Genomic DNA, 13,381 nt, shown 5'->3' with positions numbered 1-13,381 from the left:
CTGACACTTGGAAGAAAGAGCTTGTTGTGGTGGTGGTTTGAAAACAGCCTCACTATAATTGGTACTAAAGCTTGTAGTTACGTTAACAATAATAAATACAAAGAGCCAAGCCAAAAAAGCATTGTTGTGCACTGTTGTTGTTTTAGTTAAAACTAGCCATATGAATCCCTATGAAAAGGAGGTTGGGAATTATACCTGGCTATCAGATCAGAATCGTGTGAAACTTCTGGATAGTTTCTTCTATTGGCATTGGCAGCAGGAACAGAGGATGCTTCTTTTGGAACGTCAGCTAAAACAAAGATTGACATCTTATACATCGCTGTAGAAGTAAAAGTCAACAAAAGATCAACAGCCAAGCTGGGATCCGTAACATCAGAAGAACAAGCGAGTTAACACCATACACATCCATATAAATAACTAAATTTCTTAGCCACAAAAATTTAAAGCAAGCAGTCTGACAAATTCATGTAAGAACCAAGACACAGGCAAAGCTTCAGTTGGTCTAGAATGCAGCAGCAATGGTGCTCATGACAATGCAGCTGTGTGAACATATTAGAACATTTGCATGGGTTGCGAAGACGGTTCTGAGCACAATTCAAAGTGCTGGTTACCTTTCAAATCACCTGCTACCTTTTTTTTTAAGCCAGCAATGCCAGGGATTGAAGCTGGGACCTTTTGTGTGGAAAGCACCTGTGTGGTATTACCACTGAACTATGGTCCCTCTCCTCAAACTCTGCACAAGCTCCTGCTGCTATCAAGGTGGAAAGGGGGTTTGAGAAGACATTTGCCTGTGCCTGGGCAGATGCAGCTAATGCTTGGTGACTTCCTATTCTCACCAGTTGCAATTATTACCCCTATTTTAAAACTAGTTGCTGGCCAGGGGATTATGTACTGAGTTAACACTATTTTAACCTGACATCCATGGAGCGCACATAATTTAGCATAATGTGAAGCAACTAAGAAGAAAGGTTACCTTGAGGATGAACTACAACTCGAGGCTGGACAAATGATGGTTTCACTACTTCAAACCACCAGAAGAGCTCTGCCATGAACACCAAATAATTGCTCTGTAAATTAGAGATGGAAGCTTAATTAGAAGTAAAAAACATAGAGATGAATTCAACATTGTGCCCTTTAAACTGTTCCATCAGCACAAGAACTTCAACTTGCTGGGCAATATGATCTCCCGAGCTGATGGCGGGGAAGAGGGGGAAAGTTGCATTGCACTAGTGAGGCTTTATGTGGTTGAATTTGGTCCATATACAGAAAATCCACCTTTCTAGAATTGAGGGAAGCGCACATGGTTATATTAAGTGTCCGCCCCATTGTTGCATCTGTTCTGTACTAAAAAATGAATCCATGGTTAAAACAACAACAATGTTGTGTGCTTGATATGACAACTACCACAAGAGGTTTCACACTACACAGTACTGCTAAAAACCACATGTAGAAAATTTCCCAAACCAATGTTCAAAATGTAATTACTTGTCCACATTTTTGAAGAAAGCAGTGATATGGCTTAATTGAATTTGCTCATATTCCTGCATGCCATGAACTTAATGTGCAAGTACCAGGTTCCCCCTATAGATGTCAAAGCCATAGCCTGACAGACTGACTGGACTACAACAATAAGTGGTAGAAGCAGGGAGTAGTAAGCAAGGATAATGGTACTAGTTTTGAGGAAGAAATGGAAGGCTGAAACCCAAAGTCTGCCAAAAATGGGAGGCCCCAGACAGGACTGAAGGAAGAAACCACTGGTACTAAATAGCTTCTGACTATACCAGTTTGTATTCATTAAATACAGATAAATGGCTTTGAGTATCATTTCCTCTCCTGACCACAAGATGGCAATAAAATGAAAGACCAAAAAGCGCTATATTTCAGCTGTCAAATGAAGCAATTAGGGTAACTCCTTACTCCTATACCTTTTACAATACAGTGTTATCTTGGTTCTTGAACTTAATCTATTCCGGGAAGGCGTGGCTTCTGATTGGCTGCAGGAGTTTCCTGCACTCAAGTGGAAGCTGAGTCGGATGTTTGGCTTCCAAAAAACGTAGCAAACCGGAACACTTACTTCCAGGTTTGCGGCATTCGGGAACCAATTTGTTCGGCACCTAAGTCATTCAGGAACCAAGGTACGACTGTACATACATCCTTCATTACCATGGCATGCAACTGTATAGTCATTCCTTAACATTTTACTAAGGTCATTCTATATTTTAAAACTGAAAGATGACAGAAGGTATAAAAGAAAACGTAAGTGAGGAAGTAGCTGAAGTCAATATGAGACGAAGGCCCCAGTGAGGTACTGTATATCACTGCCAGCTTGGTTGGCACTAATGCAAAAAAACACAAACCCCCTCCCATGTATAGCTCCTTGGGGTGGGAGAGGGAAGAGAGTGTACTTATTGGTCCCAGATACCAGTGTCTTCTCTAAGACCATTGGTTCATCTAGCTCAGTACTATCTACCAAGTGTCACTCTACACTTACTGTCAGCAGTTCTCTAGGTTTCAGATGGAGGATATTCCCAGTGCTACCTGGAGCACTGAACCTGGGGTGTTTTGCATGCAAACCAGATGTTCTACCACTGACCTATGGCTCTTCAGGAAACTGGATATGGTCATGGGAGCAGCAGTGGAGGCCAGAACAAAACCAAACTTACTATGACCCAAGGAAGAAATACAAAGAGCTAAAATTATAGCTAGGACCATCCCTAATGAGTTTGAGGAAGGACTGTTCAACTTCTTCCAAAATGTTTCCAGTTGTAATACACAATGACATCATAAAGAGACTGAGCATGCTGCAAAGTAAACTAGCTGGGACTTTGGAACAGGCGACGCTTAGGACAGAATGATCCTCTACTGTTCAGAAAGTTGGTGCACTGATGCTCATGCTTAGGAGCGGACTAAACAAAGAGAACAAAAGCCTTATGAAATGAGCTCACATCACAGAAAATGAAAAGAAATGAGGAAAATAAGCTTGCTGTACTGATGTCAGATTTGGATACCTTTATCATCTGCGTATAATAGATCCTCACGACAGTGTAATAATTGGTCAAACCTTATAAGAAACAGTGGCTCAATATCAGGGGTATTGTTTTCCGCCCTTATGGTATACGGTGGGTGAATGAGGAAGACCTGTGATCCAGCCTTTCTCAATATTTAAGGAAATTTGGTTACAGGTAGGTAGCCGTGTTGGTCTGGATCGAAGTAAAATAAAAAAATTCCTTCAGTAGCACCTTAAAGACCAACTAAGTTTTTATTTTGGTATGAGCTTTCGTGTGCATGCACACTTCTTCAGATACAGTGAAATGGAAGTTTCCAGGCACTTATGTAGAGAAGGGGTGGGGAGGGGTGGGGATGGGGATGGGGGATCACTCAGAAGGGTGGTGGAAATGGGTGATTGACTGACTGATAGCTGTTGATGACCGCAAACGACTGCAAATGGTTTTGCATGAAAAAGCAAGGGTTGAGATGGCTGAAGATCGCTTATCATGTATAATGAGATAAGAACCCGATATCTCTGTTCAAACCAGGTCCCTCCATGGTTTTGAGCTTGGTGATAAGTTGCAATTCAGCAACTTCTCTTTCCAGTTTATTTCTGAAATTTGATATAGCTGATTTGTAGGAAACCTGAATGCTCAGAAAAAAATGTGATTAATGGGTGTTTAGTATACATGCTAACAGCGGTAGTACCCATAAAGAGTGGCAGACTAACAGGAGATTTAGCCCTTTTGATAGGCACAACATTAAGGGTTATAGTAACTCTTTTGTTTCAGTACTCTTCCAAACCTGTGTTCCCCACTATATGATAATTATTCTGGGACCAATTCGAAGCTGATTTACTAACTCTGCAAAATGAATATTCTATTGCAGGTGGTGTGTAGGACTTACTTCTGTGTAGGCAAAGCTAGGACTGTGCTCTTAACTATCTTAAATCAGTCTGGACTGGAGAATGAGTTTTTGGTCAAAGGAGACGGGTTGAGTAATCAGAACACAAAGGATTGTAAAATAGATATGCTTTATAGTTCATTCTGTTAAATAGTTTTAATTTAATTATTTTAAATGGGAATTCTAAGGAAGGTTTTGATGAGGCGTTTACATATTTAGCCCCCCCCCCAGGAGCAAATTGAGTTCTTAGGACTTTATGAGTGGGAAGTGTCCAGAAAGTGACCAACAACTTCTGTTCGTTCTTTTTGCATTTAATGGTAAAACACAACTTTTGCCCCCTGAAAAAAGCCATAAAATCAAATCAGTCCAAACTACAAGACACAAATGGATTAACTGGTCATCAAACATATTTTAAGCAGCATTTTTTGTAAGTCTGCAAGCTACCCAGAAAACAAAGTTAAAGGAGTGGAATAAAATACAATGAACATACAAATTCCTTTTTCAATCACTGAGCAGGATGTTTGCTGCAGGATAAGATTTATAAATATGAAAAATAAGGGGGGAAATTACTACCTGATTTTTAAAAAGTGCTTGACATCTAGAAGCATAACACAAACACACATGCTACCCCCTCCCCCACTATACATTTCAGCAACTTCATGGAAGACTGTTTGTGAGCCTCAGTATTGTAAAAGCCATTGGCTCTGTTTGACTGATTTCTAAGCTCAGCTTTGAATGAGCCTTTGCCCATACCTGCAGTTCCTTTGCTCTTCTCTTCTTGCTGCCGCAGTAATTTCATACAAGCTACAAATGGCATTGGAAAGGGAGGGGGGAATGCTGCCTTTGATATTAAAATGAACAAGAATATTTTCCATTCAAGAGACAAAAGAGGGTGGGAGATAGCACTTCAACATTTATTTATTGGATTAAAAAAAAACATTATAGTGAACCAAGTATTTCAGGTCAGGTCAGGCTCCAAAGTGCTGCTAGAATGTGTTGCAGGGGGCTCCTGTTTGACAAAAAAAAGTCTGTAAAGCTTTAAACAAGTTTTACATCTTGTTCAGAACCTGCCTATGACATCTACTGAGCCATCTATTATCTCTCTATAAACCATATTTGACAACATTTCAAAACGCTCAGTAATTTATTTAACACTAGATGGCAAGGTTGAGATTTCCAGTTTTACTTTGGGAACATATTCCAACCTTTATTATTCTCTGGGTAGCCATTGACTTAAATGTCACAAAAGATGAGGTCACAGTGCACTAAAGGAACAATCCCTTTATTCAACTACATTAGTGAGAGTTTCCAAATGAGTTCTCATCCTTTGTAAAAGGTTCTGTAGTGCAGCACACTCCAGCCTTCTGGATTGCTTATTGTACAGGAATCTTATGTTTCTATTTGGATGGCTGCTTCCAGAAGGAGGTGCTGGAGGAGTGTGGCTTTGCCCCATGGTTTTTATGCTATGGTGTGCTTCAAGGCCCTGCAATCTTTGCAAATTAAAGGGTTTCGTTTCTCATACTTCAGGTGAGGCCATGGATGCGTTAAAACTAGTGCTTGAAACTGATGCTCAACAGTAACAAGATAGAGGTACTGCTGGTGAGTGGCTTGGCTAACTTGGAAAGTGTCAGTCAACCATTTCTGAATGGTGTTGCACTCCCCATAAAGGAACAGGTCTGCAAATTGCGGTTTTCCAGGTTACCCCTTAATATTGGAGGCGCAAAAGGTTTACAGTCAGTCATGTTTATTGCTTATAGCCAAAGGCTGCTGCAATCTTTACAATGTCATTCAATAAAATGTTGTTGTTGTTGTTTAGTCGTTTAGTCATGTCCGACTCTTTGTGACCCCATGGACCAGAGCACGCCAGGCACTCCTGTCTTCTACTGCCTCCCGCAGTTTGGTCAAACTCATGTTCGTAGCTTCAAGAACACTGTCCAACCATCTTGTCCTCTGTCGTCCCCTTCTCCTAGTGCCCTCAATCTTTCCCAACATCAGGGTCTTTTCCAGGGAGTCTTCTCTTCTCATGAGGTGGCCAAAGTATTGGAGCCTCAGCTTCAGGATCTGTCCTTCTAGTGAGCACTCAGGGCTGATTTCCTTCAGAATGGATAGGTTTGATCTTCTTGCAGTCCATGGGACTCTCAAGAGTCTCCTCCAGCACCATAATTCAAAAGCATCAATTCTTTGGCGATCAGCCTTCTTTATGGTCCAGCTCTCACTTCCATACATCACTACTGGGAAAACCATAGCTTTAACTAGATTGACCTTTGTTGGCAATAAAATATATACTAATTTGATACTAAAACTTAAAACATTTGTATTGTCAAAACATGGCCCTATCTGCACAACGCTATAGAAACTCCTTAATATAAAAGTTGAAACATTAGACAATAAAATGTATAAGCTAAAATCACCGCGGGGCCACTAATATATTAAAACTAATATTAAATAATTCAAAAGACAATTATATACAAGTTTTAGTGATAAAGATGCAGCCTGGTGTAGATGGGGTCAAATAAATTCATCTCCTTTACAGTTGATAGCTATCTCGGCTATATAATTTTTTCTAATTTTCCTGGCGGCAGTTGCAAAAAGGGCTACATGCTAGGCCACATACTTATCAATGTCTGCGAGGAGATAAAAGAATCATGTCAGAAGGATTCTGGCCAGGGGACCTTGTCATTATAGGTGTCAAAAAGCGTTCTCTTGCTTCATTATATAAGGGGCAGCATAAGATATAATGTGTAAGGTCCTCTAATTCAGGGCATCCCCTAATACAGGCATCCCCTGTAGATTGGTTTTAATTGACAATCAATGGCTTTTTGCATAAACGAGAAGATTTTCTTGTGATTTTTTAAAGAAATACTTATATTATTGTGTGGAATAAAAGGTTCTGAAGATGAGTTCCAGAGGTGTATTTTGAACCTTGCCCCTTCAAAATGAATGTATGTCTGGGTGTAAAGCAGTTTGCACTGGACATGCACTGTTAGGGCCTGACAAATTACTTGCTTTGCCTTAACTTAGAGCAGGCACCCCCAAACTGCGGCCCTCCAGATGTTTTGGCCTACAACTCCCATGATCCTTAGCTAACAGGACCAGTGGTCAGGGATGATGGGAATTGTAGTCCAAAACATCTGGAGGGCCGAAGTTTGGGGATGCCTGCCCTAATACAAACATGTTCATTTACTGGTATGCCTCTATGTCTCTCATCTCTATAAGTAGAGTTTATTGTATTTAATTGTAACTCTGTAAAAGCTTTCCGGAGTTGTACAAAAGTCAATTCATTGAAGTAAAACATTTTATGTGTTGGTACAAAATACAGTGGTGAGATGACCAAACAGGACTGGTGGGAAATGGACCATGCTAGTTTTGAATCAGTTACAGAGACTACTAAACTGTTTCCAAGCACAATCCAAAGTGCTGATTCTTATCTTTAAAGTCCCTAAATAGCTTAGAACCTGGGTTCCTGCCCTTTTCCAACAAACTCATGTGGACAATGGGTCCAGCAAGTGGGGCCTGTTCCATGTACCGTGTTTCTCATAAAATAAGATGTACCTATAAAATAAGCCATGGCAGGATTTTCATGCATTGACAAAATATAAGACATACCCCGAAAATAAGCCGTAGTCCTAGGCGCAGATCTGGAGGGCACCAAGGAAGAGGAAGAGGCCAGTCGGGTTGGGGCCTGGAACTGGATGCTGCCAATGCTGCAGCCCCGTCAAAACACCCAGCAGTGTGCACTGAGTGGAGCCCCGAGCCAGCGGGACCCAGCAGTGCTCTGTAGCACTTTGAATCCTCCTCCTGCTGTGGCTCGGGGTGTTCTGCGCGGCGCTGCTGGGCGCTTTGTCGGCGATTCAGCTGGGTCCCGCTGGCTCGGGCTCCACGTGGTGCACGCTGCTGGGCGCTTTGTCGGTGCTTCAGCAGCAGCAGCCAGTTCCGGGCGCTGAGCCGCGGCAGGAAGAGGTGGATGCTTGCCAGGTCGGCGCCACACAGAGCAAGATTGCAGAGTGACCCGAGCCAGCGGGACCCTGCTGCTGCAGTGCCGACAAAGTGCCCAGCAGCGCCGCGTGGTGCACCCTGAGCCTCCGGGAGCCGGCAGGAGGAGGACGACGCCTGCTGGGTCGGCGCCCAGCAGCGGAGCACCCCGAGCCTCCAGGAGCTGGCAGGAGGAGGAGGCCTGCCGGGTCAGCGCCCAGCAGCGGAGCACCCCGAGTCTCCGGGAGCTGGCAGGAGGAGGAGGAGGCCTGCCGGGTCGGCGCCCGGCAGCGCCACACGCCCTGAGCCACCAGGACCCAGCAGCAGCAATGCCGGCCGTGGCAGGAGGAGGCAGGCACCCAGAACCATACGGTACTTACCGGCAATAAAAAAATAAGACACCCCCCGAAAATAAGCCATAGGATTATTTTCTTCAGTAAAATTAAATATAAGTCGGTGTCTTATTTTAGGAGAAACGCGGTATATGTCATTGGGTGAGTCCTATCACCCAAACAGGACTCAGGATGTGTTCTTTTCTACTTCTTAGACACATTGGCTACAGGACACTTTTTCCAGGAAAGCTCACATGGCACAGAGTCTGAAGATTTTCCAAAGCCTGGTGAAAATGTTTATCTGCTTAGGCTTTTTACTTTGTTATTATGTCAAGATTGTTTGTTGCTTGCTGGTTTCTTTTTTTAAATGATGATGATGATGAAAAACGCTCTGAAAGTCTTTGAGCAGTGGAGTAACAATAAATTAGCAGCTAAGAGACTGAATGAATCCCTTGCTTCTGCCATGAATTCACTATGAGGTTTTATTCACATCACTTTTCTCTCACAACGATACAAGAGAGGTAATTTTATGGAAATCTCTTCCATTTGAAGTCAGACCATCCCCATCCCTATGGAACACCAGTTACCTACTGTAGACTTTTAAAAAAATCCTGCAGGCATTTAAACTGAATTTTGATTTTATAGTTCTGACTTTATTGTATTTTTTGTACATCACTTGAGAGATGGTTGTAGTGAAACAGTATATAAATTGTTTAAATGAATAATTCAGACATACCGTATTTTACAGGGCTGTTTTCAGAATTAGCATAATGCATGTAAAGCATTTAAATTTCATATTATGATACATTTAAATTCTAAATATTATTATGGAAATGTTAATTGTTATAATCAAATAGCCTTTGATATTTTTCAGAATGAATGGATAACAGGTAAATTCACTCCCCTTAGATCTGGCCATGTTCTCATGTACTGAAAGTCACAGGTGTTAAAGAGGCATATGTATATGAAGCTCAGTAGAAAGGTAATTGTGCATTTATAATATTTACGTTTGAGATAGTGGATATGAATCCAAACTACTTCAATTCTTTTCTTGTAGACACATCTATGGCTCCATAAAACACAAGTAAAAGACAGGGTGGAATTCAATGAAGTGCTAAAGAAATCATTCTGCTGTCGCAATGATTTCTCCTTGCACAACAGAATGTTCTCCTGCTCTTCTGCCCCTTACCTCCCCCTAATCTATGCTAGGGTTTCTCTCAACACTCTAAAGCAGATTTGGGGAAAGCAGGGTGTATGTAAGAGGGTGGAAAGAGCGAGGAAAGACCAGCTGCACAAGTGAAAGAGTTGCTCTGTTCATGCAATTGTCTAGTTGAATTCCACCCACAATATCTAACCCTGGAAGAACACACACAAAGCCTAAGAAGTGTTTCCGGTTTCCTTTGCTATATGTACACTTTCAGACACAGATGTAGCTCTTGAGCTATCAATGATGTATTTTCATATCTTACAAATGGGAATTAGGGCTTTCACAAAAGGTATGTCTTCCAAAAGCAACACAGAAAGCATACTATACTATGTGTACTGTAATTCCCTCCCTCTGCCAACCAAACAAGCTTGATTAGTCTGCAGTAAATCTATAGATTTTAGAAATGACAAATAATCTTTTATTGACACAAGCCTTGGTGAGCAAACAGTTGTAGCAGCAGCTACTTTTTAAAACAGATAAATCATCTTTTAAGAAGTATACCAGCGGGCTGTCTTGGCTTTCAGTAAGTGAAGCATGCATTATTGTACCTGATGCATCTAAAATCCGGCTGACCGACTTTCAAGAAAAGTGGGTTCAGACTGGCGCTCTTTGAACATTAATGTTTCATAAGAAGTTGATGCATAGCAGATACTGTACAGGAATTCAGACTATTATGCAGGGCTCAGTAACATGCATGCTTTTTTGGCCAGCAGAGAATTTAAAAGAAAACTCCTACAACTGTCTAAAGTAGGACATGTGTTACAAAGAAGCAGTTGGAAAATGATCCAGTTTCTTCCTCCCTTTGCTGATTCCCTTTGAAAGCAATTAACTCTCAATGGCTAAACATGACCTACTTCACAGTGCATAACGGAAAACTGCACAGATCAGGGGGGGAATTAACTTTAATGCATAAAAACACCACATGCATACCTCCTTAAGAATGAATCAAATAACCTGCAATCTACCAGGCATACAAATCACAGGCATGCGCTGCATTCTGATTTTTCAGTCTGCATTTTCCAGTTCCAGTCTAACAAGGTAGGAAATGAGAGGTTTCTCAGATCACTGGTGGACCACAACTGGTTTCATAGAGCACAAGCTGTCAAAAGCTCCCCTGACGTACAAATGTATCTCAAGGATTCCTAATGCTATTTAACATCCCTAGCATTAAATGAATCTACCCTCTCTTTAAAACTCCACAAAATGATTAGATGCTCACTGGTTCTTGCTTAGGGCACAGGCTCTGCTCTCAAAATCTCACCTTGGAAACAAACTGTTTGGAGTGTAGATCACTTCTTTGAGACCAGACTTGGCATGTAACCAGAACTTTCCTATATCTCCTCCCAATCCTAGGCAAACCCATGCAAACCTGGGAGGACGACATGCGGGCACGGAACCACTGCTAATGTTATCAGGGTGGTTTTGCTGAATTGCACTCAAAATCAAGCCTTGCAAATAAGCATTTCAAGTCCTGGTTTTGCACAAAGCAGATCATCAGAGACGAATCAAGTTGTCCTATTGTTACAAATCATTCAGCCCACAAGCAGATTTTTTGAAAATTAGTCTTTAAAATGATTGAGGCAGTGAATTGTGAATTTAATAAGTAATTAAGCAGTTATGTTTGCTATTTGAAAAAGTGGAATAAACCACATACAAGCAAATACAGTTTATAATCCATGAACATAAATTATCCTGGGTGCTGTTGGATGCTCTCTGGACCAAGCCTAACTGCTAAAGGCAGAAATTGTACACACTGCAATCTGCACATACTGCAGATTTGATGTAAGCCAGTTCCCCGCTAACAAGAAGTGGTACATTCCTTAGAAGAGTAGTAAAAGAAAACAACACGAGAATAGCAACAGTGGATCGAAGCAGTCTGGGTGAGCAGGGAAAGGAAGAGAGCTGAATCAATATATATCAAGCTGTGAAAGCAGGTTGTGTCCTTATATGCATTCCCCTCAGAAATTCAATTAAATCAGAACAATCAGAGGTTATTTTTTTCTTTTGCCCATCAAATTCTTTTTAGGCCTACACTCCAAAAATGAAATGCTTAAAAGGTTTTAATGTTCCACTGGCCATGACTATAAGCCAGAATGATTTTAAAACAGTTGTTATTATTATGGTGCTGCATTAACTTTGAAGCACTACAATATTTTAATAGGAAATCTGTTAGTGAAATCCTATGGATTTCTACACAGAGGTATGCCCCATTGAATTCAATTGGACTTATTCCCAGGCATGAATACGGTAGGATTGCAGCCTGAAACTGAGGTACCGGTAACTAAGACATTGAACTGCATCCAAGAGATATTCCAGGAAATCTGCAAAGCCATCTATGATTGATTTTATTCTGTTTACAGAGCAGCTCAATTTTACACATCCTTAACAGAACTCAAAGCACCAGCTAAGTGCTTGGGAAGAAAACCTGGCAACTCTTTCTGTTTAATGTTTACATCCAAGTACGTGTTTGTTCTGAAAAGATTGAAAAAACATAATTGAAACTCAGTTCCAAGAACTATCCATAACATTGCTTTGAGGGGGTGGGGAAGCAAATAGTAAGCTCTCAAATTAATGTATCAAAGTACATTTAGCAAAATCTAGTCACATTTATATTACAATGTTAATGCAATAAGCTAGTAAAAACCACTGCGACAGCAAGCCCTTTTACATCAAATCTAATCTACTGTTGCAAGCTACTATGGCAAAACAAGTCAACTGGAACAAACAGAACTAAAAGGTATTTTCCAGTGATTTCAATGCGGTTTAGTTTAGTTTATGGAGGATTTAGATATACTACAAAATCCTGACTCTACTGAAAACAGTGGCTAAGTTTCAATCAGATGAGAAAATCCATTACTTCTCTGTGTAAACAGATCTGCAGGGCAATCCTATATATGTCTACTCAGAAGAAAGCCCCTTTGAGTTCAATGATATCATTGCAACCTTACTGAAAGAGGTTACTATCATTAATGGAGTGGATACCCAAATATGTTACTTAACAATAAAAACAAAAACGTGTTACTGAAGGAAATTACAAACAAAAAAAGTTAGTTCTTTGGGTAATCAAGTTCTATCCATACTTTATTCTGAAAAGTCACTCTGAAACAGTTGTTGTGCACAGAAATATCTGCTTTGGCTCCATGAATACCAAAAGAGGGAGAAGACACTGAGATGTGGGGAATCATGTGTACACCCTGCTCCTAATCCTGGTTGTATGCTAACCACAGTTAATCACCTCAAAAGTGGAATCCAATAGAAGTGTAGATTCCCAATAGATCCATGTCCGATCCACACGTCATTCTGGGGGTCGCAGATCAAGTGAGTCACTCTTGCTCAAGGCTATCACCTGAATGAGCCAGATTGTTAAAACTGATAATCAATCACAGTCTGTCCATAAAAAAGAAGACTTTGGAGCCGTCTTGCCCAAAGACAGCAACCAGAGATTCTGTTTTGGCAACTGCAACCTTGGTTTAAGGGGCCATTTGGTGCCTAGCTTATAATATATAATGCCTGCTCATGGCTTCCTGTGGAGAATTACTCAAAGACACTGCAGGATTCTTTTTTACCTTCACTGAAGAAGCAGCGTAGAGCATATCCTCAAGTGTAAAATGGCAACATCGGTTCAAGTACTCCTGACAAAATTCCTGTATCAGTTGCAGATTATACAAGCTGTCAGCCAGTGACATGGTTTCTTTAAAACATATATCTGTAAAACGAAGAAAAATATGATTTAGGCATTTTATGAAAACTGACCCAACATCCACCACTATCCCCACCTCTGCAGTTACAGTGGTACCTCTACTTACAAATAACTCTACTTACGAATGTTTCTACTTACGAACAGAGCTCCGTCCGCCATCTTGGATGTGGTTTAGATAGGATTTTTTTCTACTTACGAATTTTTAGATAGGGTTGCTTCTACTTACAAATTTTTTCTCCCAATGCATTCCTATGGGATTCGACGTACAAATTTTTTCGA

General features: G+C 41.0%; 1 protein-coding gene across 1 annotated transcript in view; it reads right to left on the bottom strand.

The window, feature by feature from the left end:
* CAMSAP2 (calmodulin regulated spectrin associated protein family member 2) overlaps positions 1 to 13,381 on the bottom strand; it is a 79,505-nt gene that overhangs the window by 16,841 nt on the left and 49,283 nt on the right. The window contains exons 6-8 of the mRNA XM_035121788.3: positions 12,969 to 13,108; positions 974 to 1,067; positions 196 to 289 (exon numbers count right to left, since the gene is read on the bottom strand). Coding sequence (XP_034977679.2) covers positions 196 to 289; positions 974 to 1,067; positions 12,969 to 13,108 — 328 coding nt within the window. The remainder of the gene's footprint in view (positions 1 to 195; positions 290 to 973; positions 1,068 to 12,968; positions 13,109 to 13,381) is intronic.

This window comes from Zootoca vivipara, chromosome 7, assembly GCF_965207765.1.
Source record: "Zootoca vivipara chromosome 7, rZooViv2.hap1.1, whole genome shotgun sequence".
In the NCBI taxonomy this organism is placed as follows: Eukaryota; Metazoa; Chordata; class Lepidosauria; order Squamata; family Lacertidae; genus Zootoca; species Zootoca vivipara.
This window is presented reverse-complemented; position numbering and strand designations above follow the sequence as displayed.